The sequence below is a fragment of the Sprattus sprattus genome (assembly GCF_963457725.1).
Source record: "Sprattus sprattus genome assembly, chromosome: 11".
In the NCBI taxonomy this organism is placed as follows: Eukaryota; Metazoa; Chordata; class Actinopteri; order Clupeiformes; family Clupeidae; genus Sprattus; species Sprattus sprattus.
This window is the reverse complement of record NC_137909.1, coordinates 14,514,259-14,541,158: the sequence shown is the minus strand read 5'-3', so window position 1 is coordinate 14,541,158 and position 26,900 is coordinate 14,514,259. Positions and strand designations below refer to the sequence as shown.

At 42.6% G+C, this 26,900-nt stretch overlaps 2 protein-coding genes across 3 annotated transcripts in view; one reads left to right on the top strand and one right to left on the bottom strand.

Annotated features, from left to right (window-relative positions):
- Positions 1-6,163, top strand: part of ogdhb (oxoglutarate dehydrogenase b) — a 28,764-nt gene extending 22,601 nt beyond the window's left edge. For both annotated transcript variants that reach the window (XM_080847849.1, XM_080847850.1), the window contains exons 10-23: positions 398-526; positions 712-891; positions 1,328-1,480; positions 1,716-1,818; positions 1,988-2,116; positions 2,427-2,577; positions 2,844-2,971; positions 3,147-3,325; positions 3,585-3,656; positions 4,059-4,184; positions 4,818-4,890; positions 5,123-5,286; positions 5,694-5,848; positions 5,980-6,163. In XM_080847849.1, coding sequence (XP_080703975.1) covers positions 398-526; positions 712-891; positions 1,328-1,480; positions 1,716-1,818; positions 1,988-2,116; positions 2,427-2,577; positions 2,844-2,971; positions 3,147-3,325; positions 3,585-3,656; positions 4,059-4,184; positions 4,818-4,890; positions 5,123-5,286; positions 5,694-5,848; positions 5,980-6,100 — 1,863 coding nt within the window. In that variant the 3' untranslated portion in view covers positions 6,101-6,163. The remainder of the gene's footprint in view (positions 1-397; positions 527-711; positions 892-1,327; positions 1,481-1,715; positions 1,819-1,987; positions 2,117-2,426; positions 2,578-2,843; positions 2,972-3,146; positions 3,326-3,584; positions 3,657-4,058; positions 4,185-4,817; positions 4,891-5,122; positions 5,287-5,693; positions 5,849-5,979) is intronic.
- A 6,073-nt stretch (positions 6,164-12,236) lies between these two features.
- pargl (poly (ADP-ribose) glycohydrolase, like) lies at positions 12,237-23,021 on the bottom strand (the record flags this gene model as incomplete). The annotated part of the gene is made up of 15 exons (XM_080847478.1): positions 12,237-12,343; positions 12,653-12,781; positions 13,076-13,181; positions 13,344-13,452; positions 13,776-13,854; positions 14,199-14,346; positions 15,051-15,126; positions 17,136-17,208; positions 17,480-17,559; positions 17,791-17,951; positions 18,254-18,340; positions 21,798-21,869; positions 21,949-22,038; positions 22,541-22,663; positions 22,899-23,021. 15 exons carry the CDS (start codon positions 23,019-23,021, stop codon positions 12,237-12,239), a joined length of 1,563 nt encoding a protein of 520 aa, XP_080703604.1.
- Positions 23,022-26,900: the final 3,879 nt, after the last annotated feature.

Sequence of the window (26,900 nt, the reverse complement as noted above, 5' to 3'; positions counted from 1 at the left end):
CTCTCTCTCTCTCTCTCACTCTCACTCTCACACTCACACTCACACTCACACTCACACTCACACTCACACTCACACTCACACTCACACTCACACTCACACTCACACTCACACTCACACTCACACTCACACTCACACTCACACTCACACTCACACTCACACTCACACTCACACTTTCACTCACACACACACACACACCATTATCACCTGTCAACACACACTCACCCAAAAAATTCTCACACATACTGAACACTCTCACATATGGAACATTCTGAATTTCTGGCATTTCTGACTCCACATATGTCAACATCTACACAGATGAAGTCATACACATGTTTAAACTCCTCTGAGTCACCATGATGGATAGCTGACCTGTGCCCTGTGTTTGCACCCCCTGCAGGTGATGTCCCTTCTGCTTCACGGAGACGCTGCATTTGCAGGTCAGGGCATCGTCTACGAGACCTTCCACCTGAGCGACCTGCCCTCATACACCACACACGGCACCATACACGTGGTGGTCAACAACCAGGTATCTACACACACACACACACACACACACACACACACACACCCAAATACTGTACACCATACAACACACCATCCTCATGGTCGTGTGCCAGGCCTACCTGATAACTCATTCCCAACACACCCTCTCAGCAAAGCTCTGAAAAGAAATGAGATGACAATATTCTGTGTGTGTGTGTTTGTGTCTAGATTGGCTTCACTACTGACCCCCGTATGGCGCGCTCCTCCCCCTACCCGACTGACGTAGCAAGGGTGGTGAACGCCCCCATTTTCCATGTGAACGCGGACGACCCTGAGGCCGTCATGTACGTCTGCAACGTGGCCGCAGAGTGGAGAGCCACCTTCCACAAAGACGTCGTCGTAGACCTGGTGAGCAAATCGGGACGGGTGTTAGTCGATCTACTTGGCCCGTTAGAAGTTGAATTACTATGGGTTGAAAAAAAATCAGGTGGTACACCTTTCATGAGTGGCTCAAGACTTGGTTAGCCAGTCAGAAATGTTTCTAGTCAATCAGAAGTGATGCTTCTGGTCTTGTTGAGCTTCCTTAAGGATGTCTTGTTGAGTTGTAGCATGACTGGCTTGCCATTCACAGATGTGCTGATGCTGAACCATCAAAATGTAGTTGTGGACCTTTACGTCAAACAACAACAAAAAAGTTTGGAGATCCGATTGAAGATGACTAGATCCTTGGGCTCAGTGATGTCCAACTGCTCATCAGTCTCCACTAAAGTCTGTGATTAGGCATGTGCCCAGCATCAGTGTTTATCTCTGAGTTGAATGTATTTGTGTGTGTGTGTCCTTACAGGTGAGCTACCGGCGTAACGGGCACAATGAGATGGACGAGCCCATGTTCACCCAACCCCTGATGTACAAGCAGATCAAGAAGCAGAAGCCTGTGCTCCAGAAATACGCTGAGAAACTCATCGCCGAGGGAGCCGTCACTAGGCAGGAGTACGAGGTCAGGAGCGGGGATGAGCCTTCACTCTGTGTGTGTGTGTGTGTGTGTGTGTGTGTGTGTGTGTGTGTGTGTGTGTGTGTGTGTGAGTGACAAAAGGTACAGAATTTAAATGAGAAAATGTCTCAGCACAGTTGTTAGAGAACATCACTCCCCTGAAGGCACACACGTGTGCTCAGCAAACAGTCAGTCTGCTGTCTAGAGTGTCTGTAATGAGCCGTCTTATCCACGTCTGCAGGAGGAGATTGCCAAGTATGATAAGATCTGTGAGGAGGCCCATGCTCGCTCCAAAGACGAGAAGATCCTCCACATCAAGCACTGGCTGGACTCCCCCTGGCCCGGTGAGTGGAGAGCGCAGGGTTTGCAGTGTGCATGAGCGTGTGTGAATTTGACCTAAAGAGAGGAGGGTTGGATTCTCAGTATGTTATTCTGCTTTGAAGTGTATTTCTCAGTGTGTTACATCTACCCAGACTGTCCATAATCAACGGGTGTGTGCGTGCGTGCGTGTAGATTTTTTCACCCTGGACGGCCAGCCTAAGAGTATGAGCTGCCCCTCCACCGGTCTGACTGAGGAGGAACTCTCACACATCGGCAATGTCGCCTCCTCGGTTCCTGTAGAGGACTTCACCATCCACGGAGGTAGTGGAGCAGTGGAGCTGCACATAACACATACACACTCTCACACTGAACAGACACACACACACTCACATGGAGCACACGTGCACTCAGACGGAGCACACACACAGTCACATTGCTTTACACACACACAGAAATGAGCACTAAGTAACACTTAACTCCAGAAACATACGACTCATAAAGATATTCCTTTATCTATGGAGGTTAACACACATGCTTTACATCTGACTACATAATGGCATACTCTGGACGGGAATGTTTAATGCTGAGCTGAATTTGGGATTGTGTGTGTGTGTCCTTCTGTGTGTGTCAGGTCTCACCCGTGTCCTGAAGGGTCGTGCTGCGATGGTGCAGAACCGGACCGTGGACTGGGCCCTGGCGGAGTACATGGCCTTCGGCTCCTTGCTCAAGGAGGGCATCCACGTCAGACTCAGCGGACAGGACGTGGAGAGAGGCACATTCAGGTTTGACACACACACTCACATATGTGTATACACACATCTATAGACACACACAGACACACACATCCACATTAGACTGAGTGGACAGGTTGTGGAGAGAGGCACCTTCAGGTCAGACACAGACATACATCACACACACGTGCAAAGCACATGACTGTGACATCCGAATGTTCTCTCAAGCACTTGGCTTTTCAGAAGCACTCATACACAGCACAGAGATCTCCATATACTCTCAACAACTCAGCATAAATGTGTGTGTGTGTCATCAGCCACCGGCATCATGTTCTTCATGACCAGCATGTGGACAAGAAGATCTGCATTCCCATGAACCACGTGGCCCCCAACCAGGCCCCCTACACCGTCTGCAACAGCTCACTCTCTGAGTACGGCGTGCTGGGTCAGTATTTCACCCACACTCCACCATTACATATGCACACAGCTGATTACAGCTTGGTCATTATCTCCCTCCCTTACACACACACACACACACACACAGACACATATATACGTTTGAATGTGCTGATATCTGTCCTCTGTGTGTGTGTGTGTGTGTGTGTGTGTGTCCGCTGCAGGCTTTGAGCTTGGTTTTGCCATGGCCAGCCCTAACGCTCTGATCCTGTGGGAAGCCCAGTTTGGGGATTTCAACAACACAGCGCAGTGCATCATCGACCAGTTCATCAGCCCGGGCCAGGCCAAGTGGGTCCGGCAGAACGGCATAGTGCTCCTGCTCCCCCATGGCATGGAGGGCATGGTGAGTTACCCCTCTCCTACACCCTCTGCCTTTCTGCCCCCATGGTGAGTTACCCCTCTCTGTCTGCCTTTCTGCCGCTCTCTAATTATGGGCTCCTTTGGAAGGGATCAAATTCCCTCACCACCTGCTGTCTTGTGTCAACATCTTTAACTGTGTAGGTGTATATGTGTGTTTGTGTGCGAGAGGAAAAATGTATGTGTGTGTATGTGAGACATAATACGTTGTGTGTGTGTGAGCTGACATCCCTCTCTCCCCTCAGGGCCCTGAGCACTCTTCTGCCCGGCCAGAGAGGTTCCTGCAGATGTGCAACGATGACCCTGACGTCTTCCCTGTGAGTTCACCTTCCACCTCACACACACACTCTGCACCTCACCAATAGGCCTACAGCTCACGTTCAGGAGTGATGTCCTGTCGCAGGCTGTGATTATTGCAAAACCATCGTGAAGAAAGTTTGTTATCCAGTTAGTGTGTTTTATGCTTGCCATTTTATAATGTCAAATAATTGAGTTATCTGTTTCATGTCTCAGTCCGCAGTGTTTTGTGTCCTGTGCTCCTCTTCTTTGTGCCCCGTCACCCATCTTCACACTCAGTTTGAGGCTTTTGTCTAGCATGGCCTCCAGTTTCCGGGAAGGCAGCATGTAAATTGGCTCGAAGATGAATGGTATAACTCCTCTCTCTCCCCCTCTCCCTCTTTTCGGTCCCTCTCTCCCCCCTTTCTTTCTCTCCCATGCAGACTATCCCTGAGGACTTTGCTGTGCACCAGCTCTATGACGCCAACTGGATTTGTGTGAACTGCTCCACTCCAGCCAACTTCTTCCATGTGCTGCGCCGCCAGATCCTGCTGCCCTTCCGCAAGCCTGTGAGTGACAGACAGACAGACAGACAGACAGACAGACAGACAGACAGACAGACAGACAGACAGACAGACAGACAGACAGACAGACAGACAGACAGACAGACAATAGCGTATTGTTTTCCTAACCAGCTGCTCTGTTGAGTAAACCTAGATCTACTTCCTCCCTATCCCCTCTCTCCAGATCCACCCTTTTACACACATCTAGGCCCTGCCGAACTTCCTTATATACACACACCCAGTCTACACAGGCTCCTATTTACCTACCTTATACAGCAACTTTACTCTTTTTGATAAATACAGATCTACTTCCTCCAATACCTGCGTATAGACACACCTGCTCTTCTACCCAGCATAGGCAACTGTTACCATGACCGCCCAGTCCACTTTATTCTTTAAACCTACACATCTTGCTACGTTTAAATATAAAACCAGAGGTGCCCAGATGCACATTTTACCCAGCACACCATCGGTGTGTCCTGATGGCAGATCAGGCCGTGAAGCAGCTCAAGGCCAGGGTACTGCATCTCAGTCTGCTGTTCATGTTTATGCCTGGATGAGTCTGCTGTTCATGTTGGGCTGATCTTCATTGACTATTTGTCCCCTCTTCTTCTTCCTCTTCACTCCCTGAACACACAGCTCATTGTTTTCACCCCTAAATCTCTCCTGCGCCTCCCGGAGGCCAGGTCCAGCTTTGATGACATGATCTCAGGTTAGACAGTTTTTATGTATTTGAGTTATTTATCTATTTGTCTGCATGTTTGATTTCTGGAAATGTTAATCAATAAATATCATTATAATACATTTGAGTGCAATCTGAAGGACTCCCAAGTAACTCCATGTGTTATCCGTGTGTGTGTGTGTGTGTGTGTGTGTGTTATCCGTGTGTGTGTGTGTGTGTGTGTGTAAATTACCTTCCTCCTGAATTGTGTGTGTTTGTTTAGGTACACACTTCCAGCGGATCATCCAAGATCAGGGTCCCGTATCCCAGAATCCCTCGGGAGTGAAGCGTGTCGTCTTCTGCACAGGGAAGGTATATTACGAGCTTGTACGCGAGCGCAAGACCCGTGGCATGGAGGACTCTGTTGCCATCATTCGCATTGAGCAGGTAAACCTACTCACACACACACACTTATGCACAGCACTGTACATAAACGGCATACACCGTACGTATTTCATCCATACCTCAAACTCCTAGACCCAGAAGGCCCAAAAACATCCCGATCACCCAGCACACAGAAGTCATACCCATGTATCCATAGACCAACACTGCACCACATTCTGAATTCCTGTTTGACAATGCGAAAGTCCTGCCTTACCTATTTCTGTTCAGCTGAAACCAGTTGGTTTCACACATCGCTTCTGGTTGTGCAGATTTTTAGATAATTTAATTTCTCACTCTTTAACTTCCCTGTGTGTGTGTGTGTGTGTGTGTGTGTGTGTGTGTGTGTGTGTGTGTGTGTGTGTGTGTGTGTGTGTGTGTGTGTGTGTGTGTGTGTGTGTGTGCCTGCGCAGCTCTCTCCGTTCCCCTTTGACCTGGTGAAGGCCGAGACTGATAAGTACGCTCAGGCAGACCTGGTCTGGTGTCAGGAGGAGCACAAGAACCAGGGTTACTATGACTACGTCAAGCCCCGGATCCGTACCACCATCGCCCGCTCCCGCCCTGTCTGGTAAGTCCCGTTTGCCCGCATCTTGTATGTCCCAGCCTGTGTTTTTTTCCCCCCTCCTCGTTCTTCTGTTTTGGTGTTAAGTGTCCCATACTGACGTGTGTGTGTGTGTGTGTGTGTGTGTGTGATCTCAGGTATGCGGGCCGGGGGCCTGCTGCAGCCCCAGCGACCGGTAACAAAAAAGCCCACCTGCTGGAGCTGGAGCGCTTCCTGGACACCGCCTTCACCCTTGACGCCTTTGATGGGCATTCCTAGCCCCTCTATCCTCCCAGTCCCTCGGTCCTCACTCCTCCTCTACGCTGCAGTACAACACCTCCCCCCCCCCACAACGGATCTACTCCCACCTCATACCAACCCTCTCAAACACAATAAAATATACATATATACAACCTGCTAGGTGTTACTGGAGTTTCAAGGCCAGGAAGTCCAACCGGTGGCCTTACAAACAGCCCAAAGAGCAATAACTTTCCAAAGCTGAGGAAGTATATCACAGCCATCACACCACCCAGAAAACACCTCAACAAGTTCACCCAAATGTCTAATTCCTCACTGCAACATCCAAAGCACACACTTGTCAGATCCTAGACATTTCCACCCAGAGCTCTGCAGCCCTGTGGGATCTGTAGTCTTAAACGCATTCAGGAAGTTGTTTGCGTCTGGCCATGTTTTTGACCTCATGACCTACTGCTCTCAATTCCTCTTCATTTATTCCCTTGTTTTTTTTATTAAAATAATTATTATTGCTATTTATGTTATAACTGTATACTCCTACAAGCACTGCAAAACAAAGACAAAAAACAACATTAAAGAAAATACGAAACGCTATTTTTGCAATTTTAGGGGGATACCGCATCAGAAGCACACTTAAGGATACCGCATCAGACGCACACTTCAGTCCTCCATCAGGGGGGGCATGGCTTATCTATGAGTTGACAGGTTTTACGAGGAACTTAAGAGGAATGTATGTAACAATAAACCCTTTTTTTCAAGTAAAATATTATTTGTAAATTATTATTATTATTAAAGGTGATATGTGTGTCCAGTTTGTTTGTTTGTTTGTGATTGAGCCTGTTGAGGAAGTGAAGTGTGTGTATTGGGGGGAGGCTCTTCTCTCTGCTGCATGTTATGAACTTGAATGTAAATTAGGATGCTGGGATGGCTTGGCTGACTTGAGAGTTTTATCACGTCAGGTGTAGTGTGTGTATGCACACCATTCACTGGCTTCAGATTGGTACAGTAGCAGTAATGGTATCTCAGCAAGTCCATCTTATTAATAGTCTGCAGAAAAAGAGAGTAATCCCATAAACTAACATGGTGGTTTTGTCAATCACCTCGCCACTTTCCCTCTGCAGCTCTCCGTCCTCTCCACCAAGCCAAATACGCTGCACTTGGAAGCCATGATCCCAAGGGCGTAGGTTTGCATAGGGTTGGTAGGGACTAGTCACGACCAAAGTTTGGGAAAGACAAAAAAAGTCCCTACCAATATTTTGTTAATTTGAGAAAATTATTTTGCACAATATATTTGCAAACTCATTCGTATCATTATCAATACAATGTTCGTCGCCCAGAAGAGTTAGAAATACATTTCTAAGTTTTCCAATGCGCCTGTGAGACAAGATGCTGTCATTTAATTGGCTGAAGTGGCAGTCAGAAACACTACGTGAATCCTGAAAAAGTGCAGCTAGTAGGTTCGGTAAGCTACTAAATTCGCCAGGAAATAATAACGCCTCATATCAGTATTTCGTTTGGTCTCAGCATTGATATTTTGACCCTTTTGTGCTCTGAAAAGCCCCCTAAAAAGAAAAGAGATGCCAGAAGTTTTTTTCCACCCATAGAGCTATCAAAAAGCCCTGGCCACTGTTAGTTAGTTAGTCGGAAAACTACCTACATTGCGAAGCTGCTAACCCTAAATCGCCACCCATTGTACAATGGAAACATGTTGTGAAAGTTGTTAGTGTGTAGGGCATGTAACTTTAGCTTGCATTACATCTCGTCTTGTTGAAGACAGAAGGATAAGCTACCCTACCCTGTTTAGACAATTTTACCCATGAATGTAATCAATCACACTGGCTATTTTGAGAATACATGTTGTACTTGAAGGTAGTAAAAAGGTGCAATAAATTGGGATGCCCAAATGTATGTAGCATATAATTCATGAATACATACATTTCATTGCACTGCAATCCAGATGATGTAGGCTTAGTACAGCTCCATAAAACCCTAACCATTTACCTACATATTACAAAATACAAATTAATTTCAGAACAAACAAATGCACTGCATGTACTTATCATTAGGTCATTTTGTTCATTAAGGCAATATTTTGAAATGCATTCAGGAAACTAAGAAATCCAGTGCAGGTTGAGGAAGAAGCAGCTGGACCATCAGGGCTTGAGATGAGGTCTTACTCATGTTTGGGATATCCAAAAAGGACAACAAAAACATGTGATGCCAAGAAATGTGGAGAACGTTTAGTTTTTTATTTAAACTAAGGGTTTATTATTCTTATTATGTTTAAATCAGTTCCAAGTTCCACAAGTTAGTACACAAATGTTAATATATATTCTAATAAAGTTTGCCTGTTAAATATAACATCAACTACATTTTTCAATTTATGGTGGGGGTGGGGGGGTCTGCCGGGCAGTGTCCCTACCAATGCTGAGACCAAACCTACGCCCTTGCATGATCCCATGAAACCATACTTGATGATCTGATTTGTTGACAGTGAGAGTAAACGAAAATTGTCTGGTGCATGGTGTGGATTTCTCCAAGGAAAAAAAATTGGATTTCTTTTTACTCATTACTGTTCCGTTTGTTCCAGACCTATTATATCATTCGATACAGACCTCAGTTTCTCTCCATGTATTTTTACCCACCATTATTTCACTTACAAGTACACTGAAGAAACGTCTGTTTGGTTCCATAAATAATGTAATATTATTGTTAAAATAAAATGTTTGTCCATAATGTTAGTATAATCATGTATATTACATGAAACCGCGGTGTGATTTTTGCGACTCTTTTAAGAGTGAATAAGGAGCTAAAAAGGACCAGACAACTCTTCCTCTTGTCAGTGATGGCACAAACACTGATGACATGAATAGACTCAACTGAGCTGCACGCATTCACTGTGCATGAAACTCAGTGCCGTTATTTTTGTATCTTTAGTAACGTTATATTTTTCGTGCAATCGTTAGTTGAAAGGTGCATAGAAATAAAATACAGTAGGATATAGTCACTTTATTTTATAATAACTATGTAAGGTAGACTTTGTTAATCATAATTAGATGATTACACTAGGGAATCCTCACAGACACACTAAAGGGTATCCTCACAGACACACACTAAAGGGTAAGGGTATCCTCACAGACACAGAGATGAGACACACACACTAAAGGGTATCATCACAGACACACAGAGATGAGACACACACACACACACACTAAAGGATATCATCACAGACACACAGAGATGACTGTTCTCCCCTGTCTGCTCTGCTTCCTTTAATTCCCTGTTTCTCTTTCTTTTTATCTTCCCTCCATCCCCCTCTCTACAGCACCTGTGATTCTGGAACCTAACACGGCACAGATGTGTGAAAGTGAAAGTCCTCTCTATGGCAGAGGTGGTGTAGACACACACACTCTGAAATCCACCTCTGCAGTTAACCCATCCAGGGAAGTGACACACACACACACAGTGAAGTGAGGTTACACACTAACCCGGAGCAGTGAGCTGCCTTTGGCAGCGCCCGGTGGTCTACCACTTCCCCCGCCCACATTTTTCCTACTGGTCGGGGATCAAACCGGCCAACCTACGGATTCTGGCCTGAAACCCTCACCAGTAGGCCACAGCGTATTTGGCTTGGTGGAGAGGACGGAGAGATGCAGAGGGAAAGTGGCGAGGTGATGGACAAAACCACCATGTTAGTTTATGGTATTACTCTCTTTTTCTGCAGACTATTAATAAGATGGACTTGCTGAGATACCATTACTGCTACTGTACCAATCTGAAGTCAGTGAAGGGTGTGCTGGTCTCTACTGAGTGTGTGGTTCTGCAGTCAGAACATTTGAGGTTGCGGCAATAATATTTGTCTGCAGAAGCACAGACCTGCTGTTCAATGCTTTCTGGCCCACAGCTTCAGGCCAGTAACATTCCACACTTGCGCAGTCGCTGTTTTGGGAAGCAGCCTTGGATTTAACCTTTTTTTTTTACTTATTGTTTATTGATCGAAGACAGTCAGCACAAGATAATCAAAAGAAAAGAGTTATAGTTACATTAACATCCATTACAGACACAGCAAAAGGAAAACTCCTCGGCACACATATCTATATATATAACCCAAAAGAAAAACATAACACAAAAAGACAAGCATTAGTTTTTTTTAAATAAATACAAATTCAGTGGGAAAACAAGACAACAAACATTATGAACAAGGCAGGGCTCCATCTCTTCAAAAATGTCTCTCTGGAGCCTCAAGTTAAATGTTATTTCCTCCATTCTATAGAGTTGCCTATACTGTCACTGTCATATATGATCACACACCACTTCCCGATGACATTTCCACTCTTCCAATCAATGCCACATTTTGGGGCAGGCATGTGAAAGCTGAAGTGCAGGGTATTGAAGCATTGATAGTTCAGCTGCTTTTTGTGGAGCACATGCAGCTCACCCCTCGATAGAGGACCTAGCCTGGAATGACTGTCACCACTTGGTGACACTTCATAATAGATGTACCTCTTCTTGAAAGCTCAGTGCTGAAAAGGTAGATTCCCTTTCTGTTTGTATTGCGTGCGTGGCCCATCACTGAGAAAGTGAAGAACTGACACTTGAGGGTAAGTAGTTTGCACATAATCCAGCATCCCTACTAATCAAGACCATCTCCCCATGGCTCGCTGCTGTAGTCTCTCCACCTGGTCTACCTGGAGAAACCCTCGGCCAATTGCACCCACCGCCACTGCATTGCCGTACACTTACTCTACTCCATACCCTATGCTAGCATTTATATACAATATACATTATTGCCACCACTGAAATGTTTCTCTGTCCCTACGTCCCCTACCCCTGTAACAGTTACCCTATTAGTACAGTAAACCGGTCTTGCCTGTATCATGTATTTTACCACCGGATGTCTGTGTATATACTATGTCCCGCGACCAAATGCTGGCTGTGTACAACCCCTGTTGCCTCCTTTCCCCTTCTGCCACACAACTTCCCCCCTTCCCACCTTCCTATCTCCACCCGGCCGACCTCAAGCAGATGGGTCCCCCCTTATGTGCCGTGGTTCTGCTTAAGGTTTCTTCCTGCCTAACAGGGAGTTTTTTCTTGCCCCTGTTGCCATTGTGCATGCACTAAGGGGGTCTAGGCTTTGTTAAGCGCCTAGAGGCAATTGTATTGTTATGGCGCTATACAAATAAAATTGAATTGAATGTGTTCCCATATAGCCGGAGGACCATTTTGTTTTGGAGGGTGACACTGAGCAGAAGGGCACGACCTCTGTCCCCACCTAGGTAAAGGACGCCAGTGTGTAGTGTAGCTTGATTTTGTGAGGCGCCAAAGTGAACAGACTGGATCTCTGAGCTGTACTTGCATGTGTAATTTTCAGAAAAGTCAATGTGCATGATTGCCTCTTCTTTTGACAGGTTTTCTTTTAACTTTCTGCAATGAGAGTACTGCGCGATTATGTTAAAAGTGTCTCTTTTGAATTAATGTAGCAAGGCATGAAATAAATCCATCCGATTTCCTTGGAAATCTTCCACCAGCTTCCTTAGTGTGTACCTAACAGTGGTTCCATCCTTCAAGTCCTCTTTCTTTCTGAGCTGTGGCCCACTGAGGGAAGGAAACAGTCTTCACAGTATCAAACTGAGGGAGCTGGAACATTTGGTTTCCCTGACCCTTCAATGAAGGATCAATGTCGCTCCAGTGTCATTGTTCTTCATAGTGCCTAAAAAGGGTGTAGCTGCTTCCTTTTTTTTTTTTTTACATATCTCTTAATACTAACATCAAAGCTACACATATTTTGAAACTTCATGACCACAAATGAGCAAAGTGTAAATCAGAGCCAGACCAAGTGACATTTAAGACTTTCTTTAATCATTGCACTGTAAATACATAGTATACATAACGATTATGTCTGTGCATCCAGGTGTCCTTCAAAGCATGTCCAGACTATATTAGTCAGGTGGCGTGTTGCACAATTTAGACTCAAGAGTGATAAAAGCATGACATGTGGCACAATTAGTTAATTAGTAATTAGTTATTACTAAATGATATTAGAAGGGGTGCCCAAGTGATATATTACTTATATCATAAGGCATATGTCAATAAAACGATTCTGTAGTGCAGTATGTGGTTTTGTGATGTTGGCATCAGACTTAGCAGGTCTGCGATCTCTTCAGAGTGGACTGTTCATTGTGTACGTCCGTACGTATGAACACAGATCCAGGTCCTGTTTGCGTGCTCTTTCGATGCAGTAGAACTCCAACATGACGTATATGTCTCCTAGCGTGTGAAAGGGGGAAGAGGTGTACACGCTGCTGCAAATCTTAAATATTATACAAAAATTGTTTCGTTGATTTAACCAGCGGAGTGAAACCAAGCCAGATATTCTGTAATGTAATAACCTCCCAAAAGTACCTCCGACTTAACTGCACTTTTTTGGTAACAGAAAGAGGTTTAGTAGGTTGATTGTTAAAAAAAGAACTTGCAATATCTTCCTAAGCATTGGATTGTCGTATTATACAATAACAGTATAATTGAGAAGTAGTAACCCAATATAACCATGGTTGTTTTTTGTTGTCTTTTTCTTACCGACTGTGAGTTTGCGCTCTTTGAGAAGTGTGTAGATTTTGAGCAAATCATTCTTCAGAAGCTTATTTCCAAAAGTGAAGAAGATCAGGTCTCTCTTCGCCACGGCAGCAGCCATCATCTGAATAAGACCTGCAGTCAGACAAATCAATCAATTGATTAATAGTCATGATGGGGGAAAACATGTCATTTGCTGTACCTCTAAGCCAGACTTTGAATACGAATATTTATTTTGTAAGCCAGAAGTACAATTCACTAATTTCATAGTATTGGTATTATGATGTCAATTTTCTATATTTATTCAATTTTTTTTGTTTATTTTGGGTTGGGATGCTGTTGCTTGCGCCAGGTGTTCCCCCTATACTGCATTTTCTTATGTGTTCAAAGATGCAGGGACAATGAAAAGTAGTCTCCATGGTATAGTACCTTTGAGGATGGGATCTCCATGGAAGGCCCCACAACCCCAGTTTCCAGTGGCAATTGTTGGAAGTTCATTGGGAGAATGATCTTCCTCTCTAAACCCAACATAAGCCTGAGATCGAAAACATACAGTACATGAAATTTAAATTTGTGTTTTTGGGGGTGGGGGGTTGTAACATATATGCAAAATATCACAAGCCCTCATTCAATCATATCATTCTAACACTAAATTAGAAAAGTAACATATAATGTATATTTGAAGGTGATCTCTTACCTTGTTCAGCTCACGCTTTATTTTGTTTTTCTGGTACTGCTCGTTCGGGTGTTTGAAGTTTAGAGCATCGATGGCGACTATCTGACGCTGAAGCCTCTCCCAGTTATCTCTGAGAACACACATTTTCCAGAGGCATTCAGGATAAGACTACATAGTAAACAAGGAATACTTTATATTCACATTACAATTGGTTATGAGCATAATATGATTATGTGATCACATTTTAAGTAATTATATATTATTTATATAGTATTGTATGGTAGCATGGCACTTGCAAAGCCAAGATCATGGGGTCTGAGACAGCATGCTTTCAAAGCCTTCAGTTTTTTATAAGTTATCTCAGTGATGTAAGGGCCTACAACCCCTGTAGGTTGTCGACATGCTTATTACATGTGCTCATTATGCTGAGCTCAATTAAAAAAGTTATTTTACCTCGGCAGGTCTTCGTGGTGGGAACCTGACCACTCAAAGCTTTTACTGTAGCCTGAATACTCGCTGTACTGCTGAGCTCCTGCATGGACAATAACAGGAAATAAAGGTCAGTTAGACTATAATTCACAAGGTCAGAGGTTTGTTTATTTTGTTTCGATTTATTAATTCAGGAGATGAAATACGAGTAAGCTATTCATTTGCATGGCTTCCTTTGGGCATCGCTATGTATTACCCTGGGGTGTTGCAATGCATTACCTGCTTGTAAAATCAATCATTACCGCAAGTCTTTTTGCTCACCTATTCATGGTCTTTTTGACTTGCGACTTCAACCGAAGTTATTTATTATTTATATTTTATTGTGTGTCTACTCTGTATACCTGCAGCTCTATGGTAAGCCCTCTGAGGTGGGTGGGGCAGTTTCACCTTTGATTCTGAGGCACTCGTTATCGTTGAGTTTCTCTGTGAAGAGCCTGGCCACTATCAGCTCTGGGTTCATGAGGAAGAGGATCTCCTCCTGGACCAGCCCTGAGCCCAGAACCCCTCCCCCCACCAGGTTGCAGGCAAAGTCCACCTGCACACAGATAGAAAAGAACCACGTGGCCGGGCAGCAGCAAAATTACACCTCTCCCTTCTTCACCAAGCTGATCAAAATAGGCCTATTCAGCTGAACTTCCTTAGTGCTTCAGTTTTAGGCAATGCCTACCTGCACAGTGAACCAAAAATGCTCCGCCTGATCATGTGATAATGAACATAGATCTCCTCAAACTTAGCACACAGACTGGTATGACTGCAGAGAGGGGGGGGAGGTGGCGTTTAAAGTAGATCTGTTCGTTTTGGCCATTTTGATTGATCTCGTCATTATCTGCACTCTAGTTTTTCCTCTGCACAAAGAGCTAAACCGGGTGTTTTGATTGATCAGGTCATTATCTTTTTGTCTTTAGTGTTGGACGGAAAGCGATGTGGCCCAAGGTTAATAGAAATTCATGCTACATAGTGGCCAAGTGCAGCACAAAAGCAACCAGCCGAATAAGACAAATGCCTATTGGCTGGTTGAATATTATTCTAATAACCAAAAAATGCACTTCTTGTAATGATAATCTTTACAGGTCAGTGCATGAGGAGCAGTGCTGCTACTCACAATTGGATTTTAAATGTAAGCCGCTCTCCAACAGGAACGCAACACTACGGGCGTAGGTTTTCCCTTTCCCTTCCTATTGCATAATGGTTGGTTAATACTGTACAAATGAAATTATTATAATTATAAAACAGACTTACCTGCAACAAGCCTCTGCCCTCTTTTTCAATGGTCCCCTCAAATGTAACACGGATATTTCCCAGGAGTTCGTCCTTCCTAATAAGCAAAGAGCAAAGATAAGTCATACAAATAACCTTCATTCAAAATGGATGAAAACCCCAAAACACATGAAGTATGTGGCAGGGAATCAAACTGTCCCCAACTACAGCAGAAAAATGAATAGGGACGTAAAACCACCCTACCAGACCTCAACAGTTTCTATTCTATTCTATTCGACGGACTCTATAACCGCCTGTAAGCCCCGAGGAGACTGCTCTCCAGGAGACACACACACACAGGTTCTTACGCTTTATAGCAGGTAAATCCCCTAATTTTAGCATAATTAAAGCTCAACTCGGGAAACAGTCCCATGGCCCTTTAAGTCCTTTGTTATAGTGCTGGTCCCTTAAAACCAAACACACTTACAATGAACGACTTAAGAGTAGCAGAACTTACACCGGTCACTGTGAAGTGCCTGGAAAAGCTGGTTTTCCAATCCATAAAACCAGACATGGTGGATCCTCTTGTTTGCCTGCCGCCCCAACAGGACAAAGTTTCCCAAAAATCGCCGTTTACCTAGCACCACGGTAACTGTGGAGCGGGTGTCCAATATGACAGTCTCTCTCTTTTAACCATAGAAGTTGTTTAACAACCGGTTTCGGGAAATGCACCCCAGATCAGTAGAGGACTCGGTGGCCTTTTGATAGTACAGCTCTGCTATCTGGTCAATAAAGCTTGCAGACCTTAGAGTGCCAACCATAGACATATACTGTAAACATAGACGCCCCATTGGCCTTTGGATCGCATGTCAACTCGCCGCCAGCTTGGGGAGGTGAAGACTGGCCTGTAAACAAACGCAAGTGAACGGTGGAGCTGCGGCTTTTCTGGATCAAAAGCACTATAGCATTTACATTTCTCAATAGATGTCTTTGAGTTGTTTATATATTGAAGGGTTTATGATCTACATGGTGTACAAAAAAAAGTTTTGTCTCCATGTTACCTAGAATATTGATAGTTTGGCTATAATTGCCATAGACATATATACTGTACATACATCATATATGTCTACGATAATCGCTGCAAGACACTCACTGTTCTTGTGCTCCCACAGCTCATTCACTTTGAAATACTGAAACGAAATCTAAATGCTCGAAATAGTGCTTCTTTAACTACTAATAATTGACGATCATCTAGGGTTAGGGTTAGAAAAACGGGACAGAATCTGCAAATCCACAAAAGCTGGAGGAAATCCCCCCCCCCCCCCCCCACCTTATTCTCACAACAGAGACTTAACTCTTACAACATAGGCATTATAAGGACTGGGTTTTTGTAAGTATCTAACCCTCTCCTACTCTCTGTGTCTCGGTTGTACAAAGTGTCCTCAGTCAACTGTTTTGTTTTGTGCAATAATTCATAATGTGTATTTTCATATTGTGTGTATTTATTACTTTTTATGGATCTAAAGACTATTTTAAATCCTACAAAGGCCTAATTTATTTCAACTATCCAAACCAAATTTAACAGTTTTGAAAGTTTAGACTAATTACACCAACGTAGTAAATCATTGCAGGGCTAATCATACTGGTTTTGAACTAAAGTTAGTGAAGTCTCCTTACACAGAGCTGACATTTTCTTTACAGATACCTGTATAGCAGATGTGCGCCCGTGCTGCTATTATTACAATACAGTTGGCGACACTCCTAGCAGAGTCCAAATGCTGAAATGCTTCTACATTTAAATGTTTTCAATCATGCTGATATTACCTCCCCTCAATAATAGATATATTTTTCCCTCATTACAGCATAGTGAAGAACTTTGAAGAACCTAGTTTTTATGTCTTATAAGCTAGTTAATGTGGGCAACAACGTGCTTAATCGCATAACCACTTAATCAACTATTACATTAGTTGGCAGCCATTTTTATAGTCAATTTTAGTTGTTTCAGAAATAGTGCAAACATAAGTAAATAAATGCATGAGTGTGGTATGGATGGTTGTACTTTTTTTCTTAAAAATGAAAAGTATTAAAACATCTTCCATCAAATGTAAGGACATTGTCCTTCCTTACCCTCTCCAATCTGGAAGTTGGGCATCTGGTATGCAGCATCTCTGAAAGGTAACCAGCCCAGATGGCTGAGAGGCTTCAAAGACAATCGATGGAGAGGGGAAAAAAATCCCCAAACAGCAATTAACTACTTATTCACTATTCCACATATTACCTACTAAACATGGATGGCTAAGCTTACGACATCAAACTGATGACAACACATCACAGTTCTAATATATGTTTTGTATTGTTGTTTGTTTGTTTTTAAGTAATAACAAACATGCCATTTATGTTATACATTCAGACCACAATATTGCATAATAACAGATGCTGTCACAAATAATGCTGTACATACAGTAGCTTACTTTCACATGTGACAGTGTTGAAATATTGAAGGATCGCTCTCAGTTTCTCCATCACCATGTTAGAGGGATTGCCAAATAAACTGAAAATTCAAAAAAGCAAAAAAAAACAAATTATGTGTCATTGAAATGTATGGAAATTAAACATAATTGTTATAATGGCCATATTGCTTCTATGACAACATGTCCTTTTGTGTTATCGTTGTTTACATATTTTTTGTTTATGAACTGCAAAAGGCGATAAAGCAATGATGCATTATCTTTCTAAGCACTTGTGTATTATGGAATGACCATAAATACACTGGTGTGTTAACCTGCTGAAGTTGATGGTGGGGTATTCGGCATATTCTGCATTCCTAGAGGTGGTGTTACGGTGGGGGAAGGTGCAAAAAAAGGCATTGGCCAGTAGGGTGGCGATCTGCATTTGGGAGAGAGTGATGGCATGGCTCCTGCCCTGCTGAAGCAGAGGAATGGCCTGCATGGAAACAACAAAAAACACAATTTAACAACATGTATGCCATTAGATGACATCTGAGCTTTGGTATTGCGACAAATATATTATAGTTCAATGTAAAACAAGCCACTTCCGACATCCTTGTTGACAGGAAAAGCACTGTATACTATAAAGCACAATAAAAGCATATATCCACTTGCAAACTGAAAATAACATCATAAATAAAAAAGTATAATTTAATACTAGAAATAAAGAATCAAGAAAAATAATATAAAGAAAAATATAATTTACATCCTGGAAATAGGTGCAATTATTTGTCTTACCCTCCTAACCCATTCTGGCAGCCGTAGAGCCAACTGTGCTATTTTGGGAATGACCTGGGAGAAGATAGACTCTTGACTCGGAATTTTCTGAAAAAAATATATGTGTAAGTATGTGGACAAATCATCAATAAATCAAGTAGCCCTGGCAGTAGTGGCAATGCAATATCTATTTATTAAAAGAATGCTTGATTGAGAGCGCTTGTAATAAGCATTTTTGGCTCTCTAACTGGGATACCTATAAGGGAGATCGTGTGTGAGCAATGTCCACTGACACCCCAACTCAGCTTAGAGCTACTAATGGAAAGGAGGAGTTGGGATACTTTGCGTGACATGGTGGACAGATAAGATAAGGGTTTAAATCTCCTAGAAAGCCGAATTGGGGTGAGTGACAGCAGTAAATCAACCCTATGGGTCCTCCCAAACATTTATAAAACATTAAATCAAGCACAGACAGCAGAGTTATTATAGTTTTGACATTTTCAATTACCTTATTTTTTTATTTAGTCATGTTAACTTACAGTTTTAGTTTTTTTTAGGCAGAGGATGACTCTGAGACAGATGTGGTCTACATCTGTGTTGCTTCTACATGTTGATCTAAGGCACTGTCAAGCTGATTAGAACTAGACTGATGGTGCTTTCTCTCAGCGTGTCTCAGAATTTACTGAAGATAGAGCTTAATCTCAGCGTGTCTCTGAACCTACTGAAGATGGAGCTTAATCTCAGCGTGTATCTGAACCTACTGAAGATGGAGCTTAATCTCAGCGTGTCTCTGAACCTACTGAAGATGGAGCTTAATCTCAGCGTGTCTCTGAACCTACTGAAGATGGAGCTTAATCTCAGCGTGTCTCTGAACCTACTGAAGATGGAGCTTAATCTCAGCGTGTCTCTGAACCTACTGAAGATGGAGCTTAATCTCAGCGTGTCTCTGAACCTACTGAAAATGGAGCTTAATCTCAGCGTGTCTCTGAACCTACTGAAGAGGGAGCTTAATCTCAGCGTGTCTCTATAACCTACTGAAGATGGAGCTTAATCTCAGCGTGTCTCTGAAGCTTGACTGCTGTTTCTCACTTGTAAATCGCTTTGGATAAGAGTGTCTGCCTGTTATTTGCTCTTCAGGAAACCTTCAACCAACCAAACATTGTATTTGAGAGTAAAGCCAAATGGCCTATATTATTCACTATAACCCTTCACAGGTTACAGTCTCACTGGTATGTTTAGGCCCTGCCCACACTCAAGTGGGTACATTTAAAGCGCATAGTTATTCCTCAGTTAAGCCCTTCATTCCACACTAAAACTGCGGTTTCCCCCACCCAAAATGAAAACATTTTAAATGCCCGATTTGAGTGTAGTGGGGACAGGGAAAACAGAGTTTTTCAGAAAATATGTCATATGGTTGCCGTGACACTGACGGAGGTATGTGCTCGCGAACACTAACAACAAACACTTCAAAGGTGTTTTAGTGTTATGGAGTTCAACATAAAATCAATGTTTTCAAATGTATCTGGCTTAGTGTGGACATGGCATGGACGGCCTTTAAATGCTGTAAAATGAATGTACTATAGAATATTTGTCAAAACATTTTAAAATCTCTCATTTTTGATTAATGCATTCTTTTAACAGAATAATAGAATGCCTTGAATTCAAATTCTGAAGGGCTAAATAACTTATATTGAATAGGGCTATATTGTATACACTAAACAGATCAAGGAGCTACACGAGAGTTGAATGTTTTTCAAAATTGTTCCCTTCTGTGTATTTTTTTAGACTAAATGGTTTTGAGAGACCTCTGATCTGAGAGATAATATTGGTTACTAAACACACAAGGCCTACCTGTACGTATTCATATTATTCCAAAATCGTAAAGGATTTAGCCTCGTCAGATATTTGTGTTTCTCTGGGTCTTTCTCAAACTAGTTATTACGCCCTTCCAAGTTTTTGAAAGGGTATCTTCTTTACGTTCCAACTTCTTGCGCAAGCTCTTACTGTAGAGAGAACTGTCATTGGTCGACCGCCTTCCCAGTGTTGCCACTGCATTTACATTTACATCTGTGATTTAGCAGACGCTTTTATCCAAAGCGATTGACAAGGAATTTTGCATGTATAGATCATGAGCAGTTTAGGGGTTCACACTTATACACTTGGTAAGGAGGAGTGGGGAATCGAACTAGCAACCTTCCAACCTCTGGATTACTAAACGTCTCCTCTACCTTAAGTCTGCTGTGTCCGTCTCTCATCACAAGAGCTTTGCAATGGTGTTCTCAATGACGTTGATGACGATAGATACTAACATTTTTTGAGTTATCAGGCAATGTTACAGTTTTTCACTATTGTTAAGACCTAAAAAGTGAAAATTCGGCACAATCTGCACAATCTTCACGTCAAGTATCAATCGCTCGGCCCAAGTGGGCAATATTCAAGACTCCCTTATCTGCATTAGACTCTGATTTTCCTTGTGAAAACTCTAATGTCAATTACACATCACATTGTTGTCAAAACACTGTACACAAAGTTATGTTGTTGCACACACTTCTCAAGTAAAATCTCAAAGCATCAACCTGCAAGATACAAATAGTCAAATCTCTAAACTTTCAGGTCTTTTGACCAATTTGCAGTGAGGACTGCACCATAAAAGTGTCTTGAGCCTCTGTTTGGTTTGGTAAACTATTGAAAACTTTGAAAAGATCGACAACCAGACAAGGAGAGGGGTAAGAGAGAGAGGAGGAGGAAGAGGAGGACATGAAAAATGTAGGCCTACACTGATATATTTTACAAAAGGAGAAATGGCTCAATGAGTCATTGTCAATCATATGGTGTGATTCTATGATTGTGTTTTCAATTTTGCACTTCTGTGTGCTGTAAATGCTTGGTAGTGTGCAGCAAATGCTTAGTTGTGTGTACTAAATGAATGTATGTGTGTGTGTTTTGAAAATATAGCTGTGTGTACCAAATGAAAACACGAGTTCCATTTTGTGAACAGTTAAGAGATTTGATAGCAAAGAGTCATCTTGCAAAGGGAGTGTCAGGTTTAGCATTTTGTGTGTGAGGTTTTCAGTTTTCTGTGTGCAGTTTTGAGAAAGCCGTTATTGTTTTGAAAAACGGGTTTAAGCAATAGTGAAAAACTGTAACTCAAACAAATACATTCCAATACAATTAAAACGTCTGCACTTGCTCAGAAAACTAATACATTTTAAGTTGGGTCAACTAAATACCAGGTTTTAAGTACTGAATACATAATGTTAATGAGTTAGTAGAACTGTCTGGGTTTACAGTGTATAGAAAATTTGTCAAAACATTTTAAAATCTCTCATTTTTGATTAATGCATTCTTTTAACAGAATAATAGAATGCCTTGAATTCAAATTCTGAAGGGCTAAATAACTTATATTGAATAGGGCTATATTGTATACACTAAACAAATCAAGGAGCTACACGAAAGTTGAATGTTTTTCAAAATTGTTCCCTTCTGTGTATTTTTTTAGACTAAATGGTTTTGAGAGACCTCTGATCTGAGAGATAATATTGGTTACTAAACACACAAGGCCTACCTGTACGTATCTCTGAAGTCCTGCAAAGGACCATGAGTCTTGGTACTGTGGGTTGTATGCCATAATGGCTTTCTACAATGGAGGAAAGAAAAACACAAATAACCAAATCATATTATTCAGCATCACAACTCCTTTCCACCCTGTCTCTTACCTCAATATCAGCCACAGTGGGCGAGCCTTTGTGCAGCTTCTTCAGGTGTTTGGAGATGACATCCCAGCGTGGCTGTTTCTCAGTGTCCTTCTGATGTAGACCACAAGAGATAAGAGTTAACATCAGCTCTCAAATGAGGCAGGAAAAGGCGGAGTTAAATGAAAGGCTAAAAGAAAATAAGATATCACTGTGACAGGCCTTTCTTGTCTGCATATCAGACAAATGAAATGACAGCTATAAGAGCTATTAGCTGAAATGGACAAAAATTGAATTGGATTCAATTGCAGTCTACCCTTTTAAGAGCAGGGTACGCTTTGTTAGCACTGCAGTAGAGATGACAGTAAGAACACAGAGCATTTGGATCGAACCCAAGACAGATGCATTGCCTAATCTCCATGTTATTTAGCCACGACAGGTGGATTTGAGTGGTGAGAGGTTCTTTTTGGATTTAGAGATGACTATAGCATGCATTTACAACTGCCATTTATAACTGGCATTTACACTTTAAACAAAAGCTACATAGAGACATTTTAGACTGCCTTTTTATGTAAGGATATTTTATCAAAAAAGGAAAATGTTGATTAAAAATCACCCAAAATGTGGACTTGGACATGAAGATGTTCTCTTTGGAGTATGGCATTTTCACATGGGAGGCATCCCACTTTGGCCTCCCATCGGCTGGATCTAGTTTTCTGTCAGGCTTGAAATCATTAACCTATAGAGACAAACAGATATGAGATGGAGAGCACTAACCTGCATCCTATTGGAGTTTTTGAACAGTACTATAGTGACAGTAACAGACCTGTAGTGCTTGCTACACAATGCAAGACACTAGTATTAGTTTGTTAGATTGACTGGATGTCACTTTCAAACTCCTTCATGTCAATTCTTCAATTCCTTTACAAATTGGCAAACAACAGCAAAACGTCGCATTAGTGAGAATGATTTACTTTGATCAGTATCGTGTGGCTTGAATCGTAACGCAGAGGGCCCATTTTTACATCGCAGTCCACAGCTGTCCTGAGACTCCACGACTTGAGCTCCTCCCTGGTGGCTCCTGTCTCACTTCTCATGCTGTCCTCTCTGCTTCCTGAAGTCACTTCCTCATCTCTACCCCCACCCCTGGAACCAGAAGCACCCACTGCTCTAGGCTCCACTTCTGAAGGAGTGGGGTCCATAAAGCTGGTGCTGGTCCTTTCATCGGAGAAGTCAATCAGCGGTTGCTTTGGGTCACTGTTCGTCTTCCTTTTCCGCTGGTCCGAGTCTCTGGCCCCTGGGACGTCATCCCCACCGCTTTGATCATGCTGGAGACAGCCTCTTACCTGAGAGCTGTCATTCTTCGCCATCTGTCACAACATAGACAAAAGGGAAATATGTTATGAAGTCTCATCTCATCATCGAAGTACTGTTCATCATTTTGCCTGTAGCATGCCATAGCATCATGAGACGAATGTTGATTAATGATGTTGATGATTAGGCAGTGCATTGTTCAGACACTGAGATATGCATCATGTATCTTGAAGTGTATTTGGGGGGTATTCCAAGTTTGTGGTTTAGTGACAAACCTGGATAAGTTAACTCAGAGTAAGTGCCAAACCAAAGATAGTAGAGCCCTATGGCAAAACAACTGCTTACGCTGAGTTCATTTACCCAAGTTTGTCACTAAACCAGGTACTTGGAATGCCCCCTGTTGTTGTTTCTGGTATTAATGTGTCGTTACCCACTATGAGTAAGGATGGGGATGGGTCTGGGGCACCAGACACCACTGTTGAGCCTTCTGGAAGTGTTGTGGGCCTAATTCATCGAAACATTGATGAAAAACGGTGCCTACTTGACAAACCCAATGAAATGCTCACAAACGCATCTTTGTTAGGTATCGGTTAAGTATTGTTATGGTGACTGGAGTGCATCCTGTTGTGTTATGATACTAAGCTAGGTAGTTGGGTATGAATGCTGGCATGTGGCAGTAAGAGGTTTGGCCGCTGTGTGAAATACCCAACCAATAGCACAAGGAATTAAATTATTACAGCTGGAAGTCTCAAAACTGTGTCCAAAACCTAAACCTGTGGTCCCATATCTCACAATTGCATTTGTGCACCTAGGCAGTGCTGTGTGAGGTGGCATTTGACACATAATACGCCATGGTGTATAATTGAAAGATCTAGGAAGTCTGAACGACTGAAATTAGTATTGCAAACGTTATAGGCTACTTCTTTAAATAGGTCTGCACCTGAGGGTGCATGAGGTGCAAAGATCCAAGTGTCTGTAATTGGATGGATCCTTGATGTCCTCGGATGAAAAAAAAAAAATTAGTGGCCGATGAGTGAAATTAATAAATTAGAGTTTTAATTGTTATTAATTCAGTCAACTTAGCTGCATAGTGTGAACGTGGTCTAGGCAAACGACATCTTGCTAACCGGTCAAACTATCGCCGTATTTAAAGTCTAAACAAAGCTGAATGTTGTATTGTCAGAGAGCTACACTACGCCATCTTGGAGAATTTTAGTTTCGATTTCGTCAGAAACCTTGCAATGTTAGGCTATCTATCCAACACAAATTGTAATTTAGACGTCCATGACATAGTCCGTACATCATCAACAAACGATTAGGAACATTAAAACTTTTCATCAAAAACATCAAAAAAATTGAAATAGAGGTGGTCCGACACAAAGTTACATCTGAACAACAGCGTAACATAAGTTGAAGTGTTGCCAAACCACCGACACAAAACTGCTGTTCAAAATGAGTTCGGGGCTCGAGTACCCTACTCACATGGTCAATGTGCACTACAGTAGATGAATGAAACACGGGTTTTGAGGGTTTTCGCCAACGACTTACAGATAACACTGTAGCTTAGCCTTCAAGGTGTAGCCAACTGTCAGCCAAACAATCTGGTAACCGAATGTGAAAGTAACTATTCGCTAAACAGAGGTAGTCTGGTTTCTGAAGCGTCCAGACTGGTTGCGAATTGGTCATATAACTTTACCCGAGTAGCCTACCTAGTAGACATATTCCTTTTTTGTTTGTTTTGTTACATTTTTGCACTGGCACGTTGATTGAGGGTTTTTTTTTAAAGGAGAGAGTCTTCGCTGTTAAAATTTCCGTTCGCACTGCAGCAGTAGCCTACAGCTGACTTCATCCTCGTTAGTAGCCGACTGGAAAACTTAAGAGTATGCTTGTTAAAATGCAGTGGACTGTTCGACTCAGCACACAAGCTGATTCTAGAGTAGCCTACACTCATTTAGTAGTTATCGTTTAGATCGAGTTTAACGTTTTCATATCAAGATATAGCCTACCTCACAACAGTGATGAGTTTTCACAATATTCAATATTTTTCCTCCAATTTGAAAAATTTGTTTGACCACAAGATGGCGTGTGAACTCTAGTGATGGTGTGCTACTTGCAGTGTCACGGTGTGTTTGTTTGTGTTCAAACAGAGAATTGCAGATGACCTCATGTTGGCATAATAAGTACATTTTCACATGAACCCTGTTTCATTCGTTTGAATGGAACATTCACGAATTAAAGCAGATAGTGACCTCACTAAGCTCCTTCAAAATGTTTGTGAAGATTTTGGAAGTCTGTGAAAGTGTGTCTGAAGTCTGGTTTTGTACAGCAGACACCATAGTAGTTATAGTCTTGTGACATAAGTGTTTTTTATACCACGACTAAAGGTAGATATGTGTGTATGTGTATGTTTGCACGCAGCACTGAAAAATGTAATCTGTCATGTGACAGCCAGCATAAATGGAGACAGAGTCTATTATGACATTGTACAAGATGCACAATGGGCCATGTTACTCTGTATTAGTCCAATTTTAAGGGAGCCTAAAAAAGTGCAGAATTTAAATATATATATCATTGAAGAAGCCACTGAGGTGTATCGAATTCAGTAATTTCAGTCATCTTGGTGAGTGTGAGGGGGCGGGGGTACACACACGCATGTATATGCTGTATCACTATGTATGTCTGTCTGCATGTGTGTGTGCATGCTTGAGAATCCTTCTCTTAGACATCACATGATTTCCCCTTAGCTATGCTCTTCATTTTTGTCATGCAGATGTGTGTGTAGGTGTGGGTGCGTAGATGTGTACCTGTGTTTGTGTGCATGTGTGTGTATGTGTGAGAGTCTCTCTCAGTCATCACATGGCTTCCCCCTGGCTATGCTCCTCATTCTTGCTACCCGTGTGTGTGTGAGAGAGAGCCTCTCCAAGTTGTCACATGACTCGGCCTTTGCTCTGGTCTTCAGTATTGTTATGTGACACTCCTCTCCATGGCATGCAGAGGAGTGACCTTTGACCCATTAATGACGTCAGCACTCTGGTCCAACAACTAGACTTCATCAATACCGACGTGCTGGTCAATCCTCTGCCACTCCTCTGTGCTTTCTGTTTTCATTTCTCTCTCTCTGTCACTTCTCTTCTCTCTTTCTTTCTCCTCCACTGTCTTCTGCTCTGTCTCTCTCTTCCCTGCTTCAACCCTGTGTCACTCCTCTTCACTCTCTCTGTCAATCTTCCCTTCTATTTTCATCCCTTTGTCAATCCTCCTTTCTATATCGTCCTCTCACTGTCGTTGCTGCTATAGTTCTCCATGCTGGTAATGACTGTCCCTGTCACTTCCTCCTCTCCATGCTGGGTTGATGCCGCAGACCTCGAAGTGCCCTTATTCATGCATTTTCGAAACGTAGCCTCACTGTGACATCTCTCTTTCCTGACAGAATATTCCGGAACGGCAGATTCCCTCTGACGCACTTCCTCTTTTGCTCCTCCCGCTCCTTAGCCCCTAATTAGGCCTGTCGTCGCCCAACAGCGCAGGACGTGACATCTCCTCCAAGTCCCCCATTTGAGCTCTTGACGGGGTGCCTGGGTCCCTCCGAAATCGTACGTCTGTCTCCTGACTGAGATGCTGACAGAAGCCACTTCTCCTCATTCAAAACTAGGGAAAGCTCAAAC